Below are 19,994 nucleotides of genomic sequence, written 5' to 3' on the forward strand. Positions count from 1 at the left end.
AGTTTCAACAACAGCTCTACCCTGTAACATAACCAGACATATAAAGTGCATATCTGATATTTGAGTGTGACAAAAACAATGCATCAAAGGGAAAGGGTTTATCGAGCAGGTTGGACAGCTTTGTGCTTTGGAGTCAGAAAGTCTGCAGGATTTCATTCCAAACTGAGATTGCACCAGATGACTGATTAGGTTATGAGAGTAACACAGGCTAAAGGTGCTTTCATCAGTTCAATCGGCGCATGGCCCAAGTTCAAAGTGTTTTTACCACCAGGAAGTTTCACTAAAACAGCGGACAACCTGATAAATACCAACGATAATCGTAGGGAAATTCCATCATACCAGAGATCATGTCTTTTGATAGTTCACTTCAAAGCATAATGGATTACTACCAGTACCTATCACAACATGCAAGATGAAGCGCTCATGATCAGATTTTACAAGCTTTTAGCAATATGTGAACAGTGAATTTTATTTCAATATATACATATTGCCATGACACATAATTAATTTCTTGTGACATGCCCCCCTCAATCACATGCATTTGTGATGCATTCAGTGTAGCAATAATTTGCAACAGCCTGCAGCAATCCTGCTCTGAATGAAGGTTTTTTAAAAGCCTTTTGAGATATATTTGCTCATGTTTTGGTGTGTTTATCGATAAAACCAATACATGTACAGTGAAAACCACCCAAGCAGTGACATATCTCTTCTGTATAAACAGCACAGTGGTTAAAACAGCCATCTACATGCCTCTTTGCCAGTAAGACAAAGTTTAATTGTTTACTTTGACTGGTCGGCCTGAGAATAAGTCACAAAGCCGGCACACAGAGCTGCTATAAGTTTCATCTAACGTTGTAACAACTACTGCTGATGCTTTGAAACAAGACATTGAATGCAACAATATCTCAACTTAGAGTATCTAACGACATTTTAGCGGCCCAGCTTGAATCCACCTGACTGTGTCATTACTCAACAGTATAAACAATAAAGGGGAAATTGCAGCAATAAAGTTGATTGAGCAGTCATGCAGGTTTACTGACTCTCACATGAAAGGCCAGAACAACCATAAAAACATGAACACACATCATAATGAGCATGAATACATATTTCATAATTTGGCTCATCATGTCACCTGAATTCCGACACGTACCGAGAAACAAATACTGCTTTTTTATAGCGCCAATTCTCTTCTCCAACATATATTGTGTTCCTATTATTGTGTTTACAGCGACAGCATTTCAAAGTTCTCATAATGGATGTCAAAGGTCAGGATTTCTTGTACTAAAAACATATCTTGGATAGGTTTGGGTAAGTGATTTTGTCACTCTGCCATTATAATCACACACCAACCACACACTTCTTTCTTCCAAGCAACAAGTCTGTGGATCAACTCAATCGGTTTATGACAGATATAAAACTCCCCAATCTTACTCACAGCACATCCTTGTATATTGAACAAAAACACAGAGAATAGGGCTGTCTCCATGGACGATGGGTGAAAATGTAGCTTTAAATGCAAATGAACATGTTTACCTTGAGTTTGATTGTCTTCCTCGCACATCCTCCTTCAGTACATCCATTTATCGAGCAGTCCATTGCACGGTTATTTAACACAGCGAGCTGCAGTAATGGTAACATCCCTGTCGTCACCTTGACACGAGCAGGCTTGGCCAGAGCAGAACGTCGCCATAGTAGTTTGTCTTTGCCATCCATTTGGTCCTGAAGAAGAAGAAAATATTTGTCAAGAATGGTTTATATTACATATTTTCCTATGTCGTGCAAAATATAAAAGAAAATGAGAGCCCTTTTTTACTCAACAACAGAGAAGGCAAGCTAATCAAACATACCAACACACTTCTGAGTAGCACTGCTAGCTAGCTTCACAGTTGAGAACTGTGAGCACTGTGAAGCCTCAGCAGCCAAACTTTCTGAGTTAATATGATGCTGCAAATTAAGAAACTGAATTTATCATCATCTATGTGAGAGTTGTTGCAATGCGAGCACCATCAACCAACTATCCAACTATAAACAGCCTTAAAACAGATGCACCCTGATCAACCAAAGCTAGGACAACTCGTCTGATATTGACAGACTTCTAACACTCAGAGATTCAAGGATACATCACTTATTAGGAAAATGTAGATCAATTGTTGTGAAAGCACTTTAGACCCACTTGTAATCATTAATCTTAAGCCTACTGGGGATCTACTGAACTGCATGGATGCAGCACCTTGAACTACCAGAGCTGCACCCACTTCTTTGTTTTGTTGTAAAGTTTGACCATACTGATTAACATGTTGTTTCTATGGTCTTTGGGTTTTGGAGCGAATGCATTTACTGGTCCTTAGTCAAAGCAAGGATACTGTGGATGTTACAGTTTAAATGACTCATCTGCCAGGATTATCACACACAACTTTTTCAGTTTAGATACAGCCTTGAATTTTAATAACAGCTAATTATGAAGTCACGTAATTAACCACCAAAACTAAAGAAAAACACAATGGACCCAAACTCAAAATTATATGTTAGACTTGTAGGGCGATAATAATGAATAATAATGCATGTTGGTTTCAATGGGCTGCCTGCTGAATCATTTCTAACAGTAAACTGTATTCACAAAAGGTTTTAGAAAGGCAATAACAGGAAGTTGCGTGACCAGAGGGTTGCTAACATGAATCTCCTGCACAGCTTGAAAACGTCTGGGTGAGCAGGGTGAATGAAAAATATTCTTATCTTCCTCAGCAACTACAAACAAGAAGCCCTGAAGCACGTGGCAGAGTGGAGCTGCTCAGCGGGCAGAGGAACAATAGAAGACGTTTCGCTGTTCAGCTTTGAGATGAGATTGTCCGATCAGACCTTTTTGTTAATTTATTGTGCATTTCTTTTAACAGTGATTGTTATTTCTGAGTAAAGCAAAATGGAAATTCTCTTTGTTATTATAACCTTTGCTTCTAAAGAAGGTTAGCTTCAGTTCAATTCTTTTTTGGGACTTGATACTATCATTTTATAAAACATTTTTCAGCTGCAGTTACCAGAGGACAACTTCATGTCCCCACACTAGTCCTTTCACTTGTCTTTTGTTCCATCTGTCAGTGTGGATTTAGACTCCCTAGTAGGCCTTCCCTAAAATAGGCTTATCTCTGTTGAAGACTTACTGATGAACAAAAGCCCATTAAGGCGTTTAAATGAATACTCCCATTCTGAGTCTCACAATAGAGACTTCTACTTTTCAAATTGATTGTGTGCAAAGAATTCGATAAAAGTTAAGTGAACAAAAGAAGCAACAAACATGACGAGACAAATTTCAAAAACCTCCAACTTAAAATGAAAACCTGCATCAAGCTTACGAAATTGAGACAATCAAGTCTTCAAATCATTAACCAAGTTACTTACATCAGAGGGTTTCAATGAAAGTGTGTCAGACATATTAAAGTTATTCTCTGAGAATGATCCAAATAGTAACATCAAAGACTGTCAGAAAATGTATTCTGGAGTCCTGCTGATGTCCTTTGTCCTGGCTGAATATGTCATGGCTAACAAGCCTTGGAGTGGATTAGGCACAGAGGATTGAGCAATTTGCAGACTTTGAGTTTATTTTGCTGGATATTCTTGCTCACAGAGCACCGTATTCTCACAAGAGGGAAAATCTTATTAAAACAGCCCATATTTCCTATGGTGATATAATACCAAAGACAAACATCCGTAACCATGTACCAAATGGCGAAAGTACATTGTGAGACATCGGCTGGCTTGAAAAAAAATTCAAATTAATTTAAGCATTCAGCCTGTCGGGGTCTTCAGTAGTCTGGTCATGGGATGCACATTCACTGGTCAAATCAAATGATGTGCTTCGGTTTTGATGAGAGGGAGGACAACAAAACCAGTATGGCACTGACATGAAAAACGATAACAGACATAATAGAGCGATAAACAACACAAAGGAAAGTTACAGGTAATCGTAGTTTTCGTCCTCAGAGATTCAAAAGCAGACATCATACCTGCTGATTTACCTTACTGTGTTGTTCTTGGTTTTGTTGTGTTGAATCGCAGACTACTCCCACTGCTTTTCTATGGATCGAGTGTAGTCCTTCGTAGTCTGCAGTGAAGACTGCCGCCATCTTTAATCACAACAGAGTCCATCTGTCGATGGTTCTTCCCTTTCTACCCTCTCTTTCTCTGTTCCAGTCTCTCTGTTCCAGCCCTCTCTGTTTGTTGTGGGGGGTTCTTATTTTCTATCCAACATCAAACCACCATATCGACAGGCTCATGGGCCGCCCAGTAGGGGAGCAGCTTGAACATGCTGCATTGGCTGTTGTCCTTTTCAAAGCCGCAGATTATCTGAGCACATTTATTTTTCTCAAAATGATACAGATACCCTACAAAAATAATATTTCTGCTCCCCAGGCCTTTATTTCAACCAGCCTGGCCTCCATGATTGTCCCTGAACGCATCTTTTCCTCAGATGTTCTGATTGATGGAATTTGGAGCTCTCTTTGATTGAGGCCACATCTGTATAACTACTTTTAAATATGTCAATAAACCACTTTTGATCAATTAAAGCAATTTGAATTTGATACAATTTTGTGCCGTTCCATCGAATGTAAAGTAAAAGGAATATCTTCTTTTTAAGCAAAGCTCAGCACCAATTCTTTCATCTCACCAATTAAAACTAATTTTGACCCGAGCAGCCTTTGAGTACATTTACTAGTAGGCAGACTGTCTGCTTTCATCCAGCTCATACATTTATGCATTTTATTTAAAGTGATGCTTCCTTTTTGTTCATTCTGGTCGTTGTTTTGATTTCTAAGCTTGAATGCAAAGCCATATCTTGTTTTTTGTCACTGTTTTGTTCCGCCAAACTCTTCCAATGAACAATGAGAGGAGTTGAATTTCAAAATGGTAGATGCTCTCACCTTCCTCTCCTGCTGTGTGGCTCGTCGGATCTTGTTTCTGTGGTCCGCCATGACTGGGCGCAGTCCCCTGCCTGCCACTGTGCAACACTTTCTCATACTCATAAACCTGTTTCTGATTCTTACTAGTGTGTTGCTGAAAGATGAGCATCTTTACTTTACATTGCAGCTCCAGCCGTGCGACCCTATTGGAGGAAAGAAGGACCAGATGATTGTCTGCACAATCGTATTGTAACTATGGTAACAGACCCAACAGGCATGAGTGATGTGCCCCTAATTACTTCGTACATGGAAGAAACATAGATTAAGCCGTTTTGTGCCATATAAAATTAGTTTCCTATAGATTACACATTTTTGCACCAAAGGCGTGACAATGAACTGCACTGCAAAGTGATATTTTAATAAAAACCTGCTTCATGAAGTTGTGAAAGTAGTCCTGTGAATGAGGAGATTCATGTAATACAGAGAAGAAAGAGGGATGAAAAGAAATTCTGGAGAAAGCGGGAGAGAGATGATATTGCCTTTGTTAAGTAGCTTTATCAGCTGCTTACCTTTCAAATAGATTTCACACTTGCATGTCTGGTTGTAGTCAGGGTCAGAACCAGCATACCCCTCTCACAATGGCCAATTTTCTCCTCACTGCACCAGCAAGGACCCACTGTGTCGGCTGCCACTTGGATTAGTCTGGACTGTGATGTATATAAACACACTTTATTTGCAGATTTTGACTTACGAGTTATTGGTAGTGTAGTGTGTATATGTAGTGGAGCTAATTTCAAAATGAATATTTTTGGCCCCCAAAAATAATTACATAAGAACAGGAGGATTGAAATCAAAAGACATGACAGAAAAATGCTCTTCATAAGTTGTGTTGTTCAGAATGACAGCAGAAACATATTACAGCAGTGATTCACCAAGGTACATGTGTAGAAATGATGATTTAAGAAGAATGTATCGATTAGGTCAGCTATAAGGGTACATTTAAAAATAGTTAACAAGCAAGCACAGAACTCTGAACAGGCAACATTAGCTAGAAGTTATGGCTAAAACCTTCAAACTATTAGCTAAAAGTAACAACTTAAAAGTTCTAGCTAGAAGCAATTGCTAAACAATTGAAAGAAGTAATGGATAATGAAAAACTATTTAAAACCTGTTTAAATAATAAGCTAATATAATGGTTAGCTAAAGTAAAGATAAACTGGTGAAGTATTACCCAGTTAAATATTCAGCTTAGGTAAATCGTTGAAACAGTTAGCTAATGGTTGAATAGTTAGCTTAGGTAAACTGTTGAAATAGTTGTCTCACAGTTAGATAATTAGTTTAGATCAACCATGTTAGTAACTGGCTTAAATAGATAGCTTAGGTAAATCATTTTTATAGTTGCTAACAGTAAAATAGTTAGCTTGGGTAAACAGTTCAAAGATTAAGCTAAAGTTATAATTGTTAAAATTATTAGCAAACTCTTAAATAGTTAGCTTAAGTATATGGCTGAAATACTTAGCTTACCATTGAAATTGTAAGCTTAGGTAGACGGTTTGTAATAGTTACCTAAAGTCATGGATTAATGGTGAAAATTATTAATAAACACTCAGGTAGCTTAAGTATACGGCTGAAATCAATGACTGTATATATAGATGGACAACGCGTCTCCATCTACTCCCATTGTACGAAATTGATGCCAAAATAGCCCCTGCGATAGGCGCTGCTATCTTGCGATGGCGACGTCATATGGAGCCAGGGAATACGCAGTAGAGATCGGCGAGTGGAGCGGCCGTAGCCACTTCCCCTAACCCAAACACACACTTAACTTACCGAAAAAACAGCAAGGATCCTGCACATCGGCGTGTTTAACAGCAGAGAAGCTTCTCTGTGTTGGTCTGAGGTTAACGTTCACAGTTATGGAAACTTCAATGACTGTAGTGATTTTTTAGTTACGTTTCCATTCGCGGATCGTCCTCCACTCTGCTCACCTGGAACTGATTGGCTGCAGGAGACGAATTTGTCAGCAGAGCTGTCAATCATCATTTTGACAGCATCAAATAACTAATTAAAAATAAACTTGTCAGAAAAATGAATACTTGGACGTAAATCAGCATGATAAGAACTAGCTATAATGACAGAAACCATGTTTGAGAAAAATTTATTGGGAGTATATTTTGATTTTATAGTTTGACTCATGTCCCATCTGTTAACATGGAGGAGGCGGGCTTTATGACCTATACTGCAGCCAGTCAGCAGGGGGCGCCCGAAATGTTTTGGCTTCACTTTTAGGGAGCTGTCATGTCGTCCATCTTTTTATACAGTCTATGGCTGAAATACTTAACTTAGTCGTAAGCAATGCAATTGAACTGTGCCCTGGAAGATCGTCCTCACTTTGGAAAGCAAAAATGGTTGTTGGAGGATTTTGAACAATTTTCCTAGTATCTTTGATATGGAATTGAAAACGGAGAAATAGTAACCTGAGAGTTTCAGGTAGAGTTGGATTACGTCAGTTACACATATTATCAATCAATGGATGCATCCTTAAGATGCAGACTTTAGAGAGCTGAAGCCTGTGCTGTGTGCTACTTTGAAATAAATCAGGCCACGTCTGGCACATGAGGAATTTACTGTTGAAAATATATCTGACAACTCAAAATCTGAAAATTGTACATTTCGTTCTGCCTGCCATGCCTCACTTCCTGCGTCAAAAGATGCTGTCTAGATAGATGGTTTCAAGTACAAAACAGATAGGGTGATTGTAAGGCTGTTGAGAATAGGGTGTCTACCTGAGCACAGTGTGTTCAGTTCAAAGCGTGATGTAAGTTTTTCATTTAGAGGAAAGTTTGTGTAACTGATGACGGCATACATTTTATTAATATTAAACACATATGGCTGTGGCCATTTCTTCCTTAGTTGCCATTGAATAAAATATTCCATAATGTTATAGCATGCATAACCCAATTAACACTAATCATGCATATGTCTACTTTACATTACAGCTGACTATTGTGCACAGAATACATTTACTGAACTGAACTACTTTGAGTTGAAATACACACTTAATAATCACATGAACTTATAGTTAGATTACGCTAACATGCTTACAGAAATATGAAGCGGCAAAAAGAGCCCTGCTAGACTAGAGGAGTGTAGCATTTTGCTGGTTAGTTATCAGAATTCAGACATAGAAAATGTACTTGAGTTGCACTCTTGTTTGCATAACAAAAGGGCGAGCCCTGTACAGAAAAAAAATGTGTCTGTTAAACAAAAAAAAGAAAATTCTCACAGATTCAGGGCACAGGAGTATTCTTGCACAAGCACAGCAGAAGTACGATGATTTTTCAAAGCAATACACCAATAAATTATTAAATAGATTGGTGCAGTGATACTTGTTATTCTCTCAGGGAGAGAGCTGCTTCGTGCTTCCCACATGAACAAAAATGCCCCAGATCCATGTGATCTCTGACTAGAACATATTATATCTCTCATCTTGTGATCTTGCAGGGGTTTATGATACAAAAACACAGAGGCTGAAAAGAATCAATTCCATGTAAGATCATAAAATAAACTAGAAGCCCCTCCCAGCAATTTTAAATTCCCTCAGATTGACTCAACAATGCGTATTGTGTTTATCATTGATGGTGCAGTAACCTGCTCTTTAAGACACTTTCTTTGATAGAGCTTCATCTTAAGGGCAAGGAGAGCATGAATTCTAAATTAGAAAGAAAAAACAAACATCCAATCCCTCGAAGGATTACAGCTCAAGAGTCAGCATTCACACTCCCACTAAAACCTTGGGACATGCAGATCTAGTGTACAAATTATCATTTCTGACACTGGTGTGCAATATACATAAATGTGATCTAAAATTATTATTTTAGGTAAAAGTAAAAGATAGTGAACATAACAAGAATTTGCATTTTCACATTTCAAGGTGCTCTAAATTAAATCTATGGTTTATTCAAGGGAGCCACTCTTAGTTTGTCTGCTGACAACAGGTCAAGGTGAGTTCTCCACATCAGTGATTTTCACTCCTAACTAATTCCCAATGGAATTAAGTCTTATTCATTTTTCAAACAGCCTCTAGGATATCTGATCCAAAAACAGGGGGGGGAAGCCCCCTGCAGGAGAGCACTCATCTTTGATGTTTTGAAAAGACAGACAGAGAATAGCTGCAGTCGGGCCTCATGCATATTGTATTGCTTAGAAAATGATTTATAAGCAGTCTATAGTGGTTCTCATAGTTATCAGCTATGCAAGCTCAATGTCAGTCTGTTTAATACTAATTCAGACCAAAAAATCTTGATGTTACTACACAGGTAAGCTTAACTTTAGTTTGGTCCCCAGAAGATTCTTATTATAGATTATTTTGACCTTATGACCTTTTATCTAGCCACATTCTTGGAACAAAATTTCCCTAAAACCAAACAATGACAAGGTATGTTTTGTTTTGTGTCTCTCCTCTTACCTTATTGAGTTCTTAAAAACGTATGGTGGTAACACTAGAGTGGCTAAATCCTTTTTTTAGCAACACTTCTTACACATCCATCCTTATAGACATCAAGACAAATTGGTGGTTAGAATAATGTGAGTTCATGCTTTTAAGAAGATGACCCTGTACCATCATGGACAATCTTGAGTAAATGCTCAGCTTTGCACATTTAAATATGATAACACTGACTGCTGTGAAATTTGCTAAGCCTGAGTTTGGGGCCTTTTAAGTGCAATGACGTAGTGGCTTTACTCTTATTCTCAACCTCAGGGCAAACGACTTCTAATATACTAAGAACAGCACACTGGTAAGTGTTGCTTTCTATCCCACCCTACACATTTCTGTGTTGTGTTGTGATCATTTCAGTCTGTAGGTAGCGATACCTTTTGATAACAGCCTCCCCTTGTGGCCGAATCACAACGATACATCGTAGTTTGTTTTTGCAGCTCGTGTGGCTCGTGCGTATGTCGGAGGGAGGACGTCGAGCCTCGGCGGTATATTAATGATAAAAGTTGACTTCCTGTACACTCTAAACCCACTTTGCGAATGCATACGACATGACAAATTGATGTACAAAAAGGATAATAGCATGGGAAACAGCGCAGGCGCGGTGGCCAAGTGGTAAGGCGTCGGTCTCGTAAACCGAAGATCGCGGGTTCGAACCCCGTCCGTGCCTTTTGAGCACAATCAAATCTCTGGGACGGTTTTCTAGTGCACCTCCCAAGCCTGAACTGTTAGCAAACGCTGTACCATTACAACACAGTGGATGTAGGGAGTAAAAGAAACAGTGTACGTCTGACAAAGACGGTGAATCAGGCCTACTGTAACAATAACACGTTCTGTCATACCTTTGGGAGAGGTTCCTTTGTATGTCCCTGTATGCATTTTAGTGTAGATATAAATAAGTCACTACCAAAGACAAATATTGGTCTTATATTCTTCTAGGTAATAAAACAAACACTTCCTTCTTCTTCTTCTTTTCTTTACTTTCATTTTACTTGTTATTAGCCTATGCATCACTTATTATGGTCTGAAGTCACTCAACCATTCAACAGTTTAGAAGATGGTAAACTGGTAAGCTTCCCAAGATACTCTCCAATGTTTTTATTTTATAAGATAAAAGTTATTATTTATTATGTTATTTATTTAATGGTTAACAGTGTCTCATGAACCGTGTTTCTGTCATGTGTAAATAAGGCCCAAAAATGCTACTGCAGGATGTGGTTTATTCAATTTGAGACAGTATATTCCTGCAAACACCTTGGTTGTTGCCAGGATGTTTGTGTGAGCATTTTTCACAATTAGATCAAATATCATTCAATAATGTTTGTCCCAATACTTAATATGCAGCTCTCCTACAAAAGGTTGCTGTAACATCACATTGAGATAATTGAATTATAATCATTCATACCCAGCTGACACTGATCTAGCAGACTAGCACCGTTTCCTGGGTAACGCTCCATGTTGCAGCAATAATAATTCATATCTGGTTCGTGCTGCTGCAGCGTATCGTCAGGTTCCATCTGTTGAAGAGGCTCTTTGTAAAGTGTGGCAGGAAGGAAACAACATGAAGCTGCTGGAGTCAGCAACATCCACACTGCTGGATAACCTCAAACTACCATCGGTGTGAGCTGAAATGCTGCATTTAGAGGAAAAATCAAGTGTATTGTCCTTGTGTAAAAAATTCGAACCATGCGAACACAGAAAATGCAGCAAGGAAAAGAATGTGGAAAAGATCAGACCAGAGGTTGTGGAAAAATCTACTTGGATGAATGTTTGCACTTATAAATGGCCGATATGCATTGTGAAGTCAAGGACACAATGATTGACATCTTTTAGCAAGCTCATGCTACAGTGAAAGCAGCTTGTTTCCATGGCAACTTGTATGATTTTTTAATAGTGTCAATCATAATACAATAAAAATAATTAAAGCAAGTTTAAGCTAATGACCACCAGTTCCTCCTTTCAAAGCGTCAATTTAAATTCGAGGTATAGCAGCCGTATAAGTTTCTGCATTCCTTAGGTTTTAATGATCAAACTTTTTCTGGCTTTCCTCAGTGTTTCTGCAGCACAGGGTGGGTGGGCTGCGTGGTGCAGGCTGTAGGAAAAACACTGAACATGTTTCCCCATAGAGTCTGTCAGAGCTGCCCTTCCAATTAGGAAACAACACAATGCAGTAAATGTGCAGACCTAAGCAAAAAGAAAAAAACATAAACCTCGGGAAGTGGAGCTAATTGGCCCGATGTCACTTGAAGCAAAAGTTAAAACTTCTTCACCTCAGTCTTTATCCTTAAAATATTCTACACCATATTTCAGCACTATATTTCAGTGTCTCTAAACCCCTTAAGGCATTTTCTGCATGTCTCCTGTCTTTAAAATCTCATCTAAGCTGCCCCCTGGTGGAAGCTTTAGGTGAAGAAGGAATAACAGGAAAAACAGAGGATATATTATGTAAATAAGTGTGTATAGATTTTGTGCAGCATATTTAAACTTTCTTATTGATCAGAGAAAGCAGTATAATCATTTCTTCATATCTAAATCATTATTATCGGTGACCTTTCTGATTGAAGCAGCATTCTTTGTTTTAATCTCCTTTATTTCCTCCTCTTCCACCTGCAATTGAAAAACAACAAAGAAGAAATAAAATAGGAGGAGGAGGACAAAGAGGATCTGTTACATGCCGTATATTGGCAGCAGGTCCAGATCTGCTGTTGGCTGCACACACATTGATTTCCTTGTGTGTGTGGGCGGACAGTGTTCTGAACTCAATACACAATAAATGCGAGGGGTTGCCGCCCATTGACTGCATTCAAAGTTGTGAAGTTTATAGTAAAAATATAGCTGAACAAATCCTGCACGACAGACCTGGGAAGCATTCCATCAAATCAAAACAAAGCCCCCTGTGTGTTTGTGACCAACCGTACACAATACTCCTGAGCGCAGCAGATCTTATGCTGGTGAGAAGTCATACTTTGTTCCACGCATGGTGGTTATTGTTTATGATTTTAGCAGTTTAAGCCAAGACTTCATTGTGCGCCATCTGGCTCTCGGCTGGGGAGCCAAACAGTTGATTAAAGAACGTAATTAGCGTTGAACGGGTTCTGTCAGCTCGGCCGGCCAGGATGAAAGAATGCGCTCATTCATTGTGACAGCCACGCTGTCATGCAGCATTTCCTCAATCACAGGAGTTCCTCAAGAGCGTCACACTACTCCAGAAATTATCACATGAGGTCAGCTGAGTCATTTTGGAGTGGGATTTGTACTTCAGCAGCGGGTCATCTAGCATAGCTGGCCTATTATAGAGCAAATTCTCAGCAGATACAATGAGATAACCAAATTCAACTTCAAGTGTTGACATGTTTTTGGTGAAGAACGCAGCAGGATGCTTCTCTGTTGGCATTAAAGATCTGGCAGAGTAGTAAACTTTTACAACTTTTAAATTAGAGGGTCAAGTTTAACAGACAGGGGCGTGACTACAGTAGGAGTGTTCTGGGGTGGCATAGGCCCACACTGAAGTTATTGGCCACCCCAGATTCCACCCAATAATTCTGAACTATGATTGGCTATTTTTAGAGTCAGAGGCGGGACTTGTTTTCAAAACAACTGAATGGGCTTGGTTGCAACAGGCTTCAAGTAGTTTGTGGCAGTGGCTTATGTGATACAGCCTGTTTATTGAGTCCTTAACGAATTAAGGATGGAAGATTTAAATGTTGGCACTTTATTGTGTTATTTTTTAATTTTTAAAAACAATACACAAGACTTCCACATCGTTATGAAATCCTTATGATACCTAGTGCTTAAAGGGCCAGTTCGCCGATTTTCAATCTCAGTCCTATCATGCTATTATGGGGAGCTAATGCCATTATGGTAGGAAAAAAAAAGCAATTTCTCCTTTATGCCTTTGGAGGGCGCAATCCGCTTTTCCAATGGGCCCTGGAAAACCTTAGTCAGACTACATAAAACGCGTCATCTGGCGGAGGCCAGGGAGCTTGCTTAACTACACTTTCTCAATGTAGGACGCCCGCCTCCGATGTTTGCAAGTTGAAAAAAACATATACTGTAAAATGTAATCATTTGTTCCGTGAGGTGCCTTGAAACGCTGCCTGCTCTCTTGTTTTCCCTCCAATACATTCCACATTCATAATCGAGTCATGTCTCGTTCAAAATCGCCAGGTTTGAAATGTAGACTGCAGACCCAAAATATTTTAGACAATCCACCGGTATATTCTCGTCGTATTTCAGATTCTGTACCACTCTGAGCCATTACCTGCAGCGAAAAAAGGTAGTATTTCACTCCAGCATCTCTCGCTGGGCCGTTCCTTTCAGAGGGAGGGGCGTAATGCACGCTGTGGTTGTAGGAATGTACAACGGGCGAAACCACGAGCTGTTTGTACAACTTTCTCCACAGCTATGGCGCCAGTTTCAAATATTGTATAGACATAGTGCATAAGTCAGCACCCAAGATGGGCCACCCCAGTCAAAAAGTGTGGATATGCCCCTGCAAAGGAGTTCAAGACAAGTTGCTTAGGGATCCTGCAAAGACTGAAACACACACATGCTGTATGATGCTAGCAAGTGGTAAAAGTGACAGATCAGAGAAAGTCAAGAGAGGAAATCCTTGAAGAGAGGAGTATGCTGCCAGAAAACCCCTCTGAGGAAAAACCTTGTAAACCAACAGGGAAACACAGGAGCATGAATCATACAGAGTCTAGCAGGTTCACAAGAAGGCTATGAGAGTCTTTTCCTTCACGCTTATATAAGACGATGTGTTGACATGTAAACACTTTGAATGAAATACATTACCTATAATTTGTAGCCAGCACAGCAGTGCAGGAAAACCTTCATGGCAGTACTAAAACATTTCTTTTTTTAATTAAAGGGTTAGAGGTCAGACAACACACACAAACAGGAAAGTGGGACTTTAAGCCACTCTGTCAGATGAAACGTATGACTTCCATAACTTCAGAGCTCATACAGGCTTTAGGTTGGACACAATCGGGCAAGTGTTTGTGGGCCATGACCCAGATTCTTATTTCCAGTCCTGGACTTTAGACACTGCACCCCGACATCATCTCCCATTTCAGTCCACACTCATGAGCCGTGCAACCGTTCAACAAAGACGCTGTGTTTCCTGTGTGAACTCACAGACGACGCTCACAGTGGGACGGCAAGTTTGTGTAGGAACATCTGGGAGGACTTTATGTACTTTTATACCAGTCACGATGGTGGTGGGGACACTGTTTACTGGGCGTGAGTGGGGAAATGAAGGCTTTGACTTGACAGCGTTTCCAATTTGATCTGAAGGAGGTTCCCAGGCCAACCCAAAACCAACTGTGGTCGACCAAAATAGAGTCATTCACTGCTTGAAAAACATGAAGAGTCAATAAGAGGCACCTCGTTTCTAGGAACTTCAAAATAAAATCTAAATAATAAGTAATTCAATTATTATTATTATTATAAGGCGCAAACTATCTTCTTATTCCTGTGTGAAGAGTTAAATTCCTTGTATTGTCAGTGTGTTTCAAGTTCAGTGTTTGTGAATATGGCACCATCTACAGGCAATTATCTAGACTTCACATATTTGACCCCAGGTGATATTTTCCGTAAAGACTTCCAATGCAAAAGTTGCAAATATGAGAGAAAAAGGGGAAATACTCAGCTAGATCATGCATATAAGAAGTGTGCTTACACATGAAGTCATAATGTTTAAAAATAAAAAGGGTACATGACTTCACCAAACTGCTATTTCGTGACTTAATGTTTTCTGTCGACCTCATGGGAAAGTTCCTTTAAGCACAAAAATCTGTCACTATGGTGTGATACAGTCAAAACCTTAAAAGGTGCATACGAGTTTTCGCACATTTGTAACAGAAGCATTAAAACTTAAAATAAGGTCTGAATAAGGCAGGAAAAAATGAATGAAACTTGTGTCACAGCAGCTTTAAAATAGAAAAGCAGGGGAACCACACGTTTGGCCATTAGCCCACTAAATTTCCAAATAGCTTTTTTTAAACCCCAATGAATGAAGCGTAGTCACAGACTTTACCAAAGCAGAACAAGTGGTCAGCTTCAGAGGTGGGCTATAACGCGGGCAATCCCCTGCTCAGTACTGGAACAAATAAAACTTCTGTTGCGTTCTGTTCGGCTATCTGATCTTTCACGCTGAATAACATTTGACCTTCCGGCTGAGCCTGGACTGAGTTTCTGCAGGGAAATGCTCAGGTTGCATTTTTACTGTGGGAACCTGCTGCAGCTGTAATCCTCTTTTAAATCTTTGATTACAACATAATTTGAAATCTACAAAAACACAACGTTTTACATCTCCAACTTTATTATGTTGGTTTAACAACAATTTAATACAAAAGAGCCTGATATAAAAGATATAAAATTAAAACAATCCACCATGCAATTTTCCTCTGATATCACGCTCAGGACTGGAAGCTTAAATGCTGTTTTAATGTTGAACATCTGTGTTCCAGGTTTGCTAATCATTAAAGGGTCAGAAAAGTGACAAATTGCTACAATTTGACGGCCTCCTAATTTATCAGCAACTTGAATCACTTGGACTGAAAACTTAGAGGAATATTGGGCCATATTTCAGGTGAAAACAACATATTTAATGTAGTTAGCTACGAGAGCTACCTTTAGCTGCCAATTGACAACAGCTAACTGTGGTATTCAACCACTCCCGATGTAACACCATCATTTCATAGTGCTACAAGATGTACATTTTTGCTAGTGATGTAAGCTTGCTAAAGGTAATGTTAGCTAGGAATTGGTTGAATGCTAACTTTAGCTGTTGTGACTTAGCTTTCCTAAACAGTTGACAAATGTTTCATAACTCATTTGCTACCGACAGCAAAGTCACAACAGCTAACGCTAGCATTCAAGCAATTGCTAGCTATCATTACTGTTAATTAGCTGACATTAGCATTAGCTTACTGTAACGTTAGCTAGAAAAGGGTGGAATGTTAGCTGTTGTCTTACAGTAGCTAATAGGCAATATGTGTTGTTTTAACCTGAACTAGGCTGTCCTGATGTCCCTCTGCAGATTTTCACTTCATTGTCTTTTTAGTTAGAAGGCAGCATTATAACAGCATTAAAGCTTCCCAACCTGAGTATTAGGTCAGATGAAAATGGCTGCCATCTGAATATGGTGAATAGAGAAAAAAATGCATTTGACTGTACAGCAATGACATTAACTGTAACATGTCATATTTACAAAAGGCACACGAGTCAGGCATAAATATTACACATGGGATGTTCGTAACCACAGAAAAAGTCGGGCCAAACAGCATACTTCCTGATGAAGGGTGCTTTCCTCAAACATTTAGCAGCGTTTCTGTCACACTTGCACAGCAGCTTTTCACATTTGTCGTCCAAATCATCTGCAAAACACAAAATGTAAAGAGGATTTTCATTTAAAATGTATATTATTGAGTGGTTTCGTCCTTTAAATTGTGACATTTGTTCAGATTCTAAGCTTTGTTTTGTTGACTTTATACATTTCACATCCTAATGGTTTATTTTACACACTTTCTCTAAAGTGATCCAGCAACTATAGAGTAACTTACAAAGACCAACGGTGGAAATTACTGCCTCCACTGTTTTTAGGAACATGCATATTTGTAGATCACACACAGCCTCACTTTCAGGTATCTGCTATAAACATCATATTCACATGCAACAACTAATAAAAACAGCAGACCTGGATTCATTTAAATTTATCAAACACCTAAATCTTATGTATATGTGCGCATAAAAAATGCAGTACCGCACTCAGCCGTCCTGTCCTCACACGTCCATTGATACTGGTCTGTTTTGGTTTGGCAGCCCAGACGTTCTGCATCGCCATAACAGCAATCATGTCTGTGACAACACCTACAAACGGGGAGATTAATAACAGAGTAACGGTTTTATTTTGAAGGCTGAACTAGACAATACACGGTCGAGAAAGCAGTGGATGGATCGACCCAGCACTGTGGTTTGGCTATTTTGACGTGAGGGCAGGATTACCACATGACTTTTCACAACTGATAGTTAGCAGTTAGCTGGTTTGAGGGGGTTCAGGGTCTTGCGGCGAGGAAGGAAAAGCAAGAGATGCCAATTAGGACTTGGGTGTGGAATGTTTGGACCTATTTTAGAGTAGCCATTGGAGCATGTGAAAGTGCTGAATTTGGACCTGATTCCTGCCTTCCATCCCATCACACAGCATTTGTGGTTCAGACGACTCATTGGGAAGCGGAAACTGTGTGTACTCGTGCGGGATGGGGGATGACTGAGAGGAACCAAAGATGAAGAGGGGGGCTAAACATCACCATTGCATTCTGAATTATATCTTTCACATGGCATAATATATAGGTAGGAGTCATATATAGAGTGTGAACTGAGTATACACACTATCATCAGATGTCCAGGCGTGATTTTCTGCAACAGAAACAGACTTGAAATTGTCACATTTTCATCTCACCAGTCTGCTCTGTCCCGGGGCCAGCCCTGACCTCCCAGGCCGCAGTAGCATCCGTACATCATGTACGACAAAGCAGATCTCCCTGTGCTGCACTTGATGGCACCAGCCAGCTCCAGTAAACCTCTTTTTGTCCGCTGGGACCTGCGTGTCGCCACAGAGGACGCTGCCACTGCAGAGAGAGACACAAACAAGGCAAAAGGAGGAGGAAGAACCATCAAGTCTGTGTTTATTTTACACCCATGATCACTGAGGTTCCATCCACATCCGGAAGTCTTTGCTGTATCATGCTGTGTTTGACACTGTAAAGTTTAGTCCACCCTTTGTATACACAGCTGTCACCGCATCAGGTGAACTTAGGCAGACTATGTTCCAACTGTCAACAGGGAGGCCTTTCTGTTATTTGAGCACCACTGACATCAATGATGGTTGAGCAGTAGCAATAGAGTCATAGAATTCTACAGCAACATAAACTACTGTCTGTAAAATTATCATACAGTTGAATCAACACTTTTTTTCAAAGAATTTCAACACAAAGTGAATATTATTCAGACAGCAGAACACAAGTAAATAGATTTGACTTTCCCCCTCTTTTTTAACCATCAAGTTCAGACGTGAAATGATTGGAAAACAGAAAATAATAAAGTTTGCACGTGCCGTCCTTGACTAACACCTCCACTGTGCATAAGTAAATACAGTTCCCCCTCAGGTCTGTTGCATATCTGACTCCCTCTGTGTCCTTAAAGTTACTTTTCGGGTCCTTTACTTTTCATATATTGCAGCTCCACTACAAAGAAAAAAACGTCAACTCACCAGAAAAGAGGAGAAGTATCCGGCAAAACGCAGTCATGACATGCAACAGGCAGCCGAGCTCCACTCGTTAAGTATCACTCACTCTCACTCTGAGAGTATAGCTTTGAGTGGAGAGCTTTTTTTAGGTGTTTGAATAATCTCCTGAGCATCACCATTGGCCAGAGGTTAATCCACTGTTTGTAGGACTGAACGCCCCCTAGTGGAGACAGGCTGGAGGTGTTTACTGCTTTGACAGGTGTAAAGAATCAGTGTCTGCAGGAATGTGTTTTTTTTTCACCTGATATGATAGGTTGGTTTACTTTCAATGTATACAACATATTTATCTACGTTTTAGGTCATATTCAGCTTATGTTATCATAAGTTTTTCTTATGGAAATGTTTTTCTTGTCTTTGTCTGGCCTCGGAAAATCCCAGACGGGGAACTGTAGGATGTCGCACCAATTTTGCGCCACAAGATAGAAAGCTTCTCTCTCAATGAAACACACGTAAAACTATATTAACATAAATATGGGATATTATTGAAAACAAATACAAACAAACCTTCTAAGAGCATACATTAGCTTAGGTACAGAACATTTTAATGAGTTTAAGAGCCAACCGGTGCTCAACTCGAACATCTTTAGGTTAAGAAAGTTCCGCCTCCTCTCAACAAATGCACCCAGACTTGCAGATGACGGTAATTACACTCTAATGATATAGTTCTCCCTGCAGACTCCCGCCTCTCACTCGTCTCCTTCCCCTTTGTGAATAAACATGTCAGCAGGGCGAAAAGAACAGACCCTACCTCCATAAAACACCCAGGACATGCTGCAGCTATCATTATTGTCAGTATGATTTACCCAGCAGCACTTCAAGTGTCTCAGCTCGGGTTGTTTATTTGACAAATTGCAGGCCTGATTTGAAACTGGCATGAATTGTGTCGTATCACTGCATTTTTATCTTTTTATTATGTTTCCTGGATGTATATTCTCAGCTCTGTGGCTCTGTATTGTCATTCACAATGCGGTAGGCTAATGTCAGGGCCCTTTCATCATAAGAGACACTCGCTTTGGGTGCTGATAACGGGGGACATATTCACTGTTTGTTTTGATTCAGATGTTCGGTGATGCTTCTGCACAGGGAGAGATAAGCGCCTCCTCCTGGCAGCTATAATGACTGCACTACACAAGAGGAGACACGCCCCTCCATCTCTGCTTATCTGATGATTTTCTGCTCAACCAGTTCGTTGCCATAGCAGAGGCAGATTATAGATCATATAAAGTTGAACACACCTGACTTTAAAAAGAGGAGTGCCAGTGTGAGGCCTGCTTCACATGTGCAATAAACTGAA

At 39.8% G+C, this 19,994-nt stretch overlaps 1 protein-coding gene and 1 non-coding gene across 2 annotated transcripts; one reads left to right on the forward strand and one right to left on the reverse strand.

The window, feature by feature from the left end:
- The first annotated feature begins 9,988 nt into the window (after positions 1 to 9,988).
- Positions 9,989 to 10,060, forward strand: trnat-cgu (transfer RNA threonine (anticodon CGU)). The gene has a single exon. It is a non-coding gene; the product is annotated as a tRNA-Thr (tRNA).
- Positions 10,061 to 16,620: 6,560 nt separating this feature from the next.
- Positions 16,621 to 18,701, reverse strand: pla2g10 (phospholipase A2 group X). The gene is made up of 4 exons (XM_069674895.1): positions 18,665 to 18,701; positions 17,855 to 18,023; positions 17,159 to 17,265; positions 16,621 to 16,772 (listed from the first exon to the last, which is right to left on the reverse strand). Exons 1-4 carry the CDS (start codon positions 18,699 to 18,701, stop codon positions 16,621 to 16,623), a joined length of 465 nt encoding a protein of 154 aa, XP_069530996.1.
- Between the last annotated feature and the right edge of the window lie 1,293 nt (positions 18,702 to 19,994).

The sequence above is a fragment of the Semicossyphus pulcher genome, unplaced genomic scaffold (assembly GCF_022749685.1).
Source record: "Semicossyphus pulcher isolate SPU_LCO1_2020_fin unplaced genomic scaffold, fSemPul1.0.p SCAF_23, whole genome shotgun sequence".
Lineage (NCBI taxonomy): Eukaryota > Metazoa > Chordata > Actinopteri > Labriformes > Labridae > Semicossyphus > Semicossyphus pulcher.

Excerpts from the sequence above, each read along its gene's own strand:
- pla2g10 (XM_069674895.1), bottom strand. The coding sequence starts at position 18,701 with ATGACTGCGTTTTGCCGGATACTTCTCCTCTTTTCTG. Across the intron at positions 18,024-18,664 it reads GATACTTCTCCTCTTTTCTG|TGGCAGCGTCCTCTGTGGCG; the intron begins GTGAGTTGACGT and ends CTCTCTCTGCAG. Across the intron at positions 17,266-17,854 it reads CCCCGGGACAGAGCAGACTG|GTGTTGTCACAGACATGATT; the intron begins GTGAGATGAAAA and ends CCCCGTTTGTAG.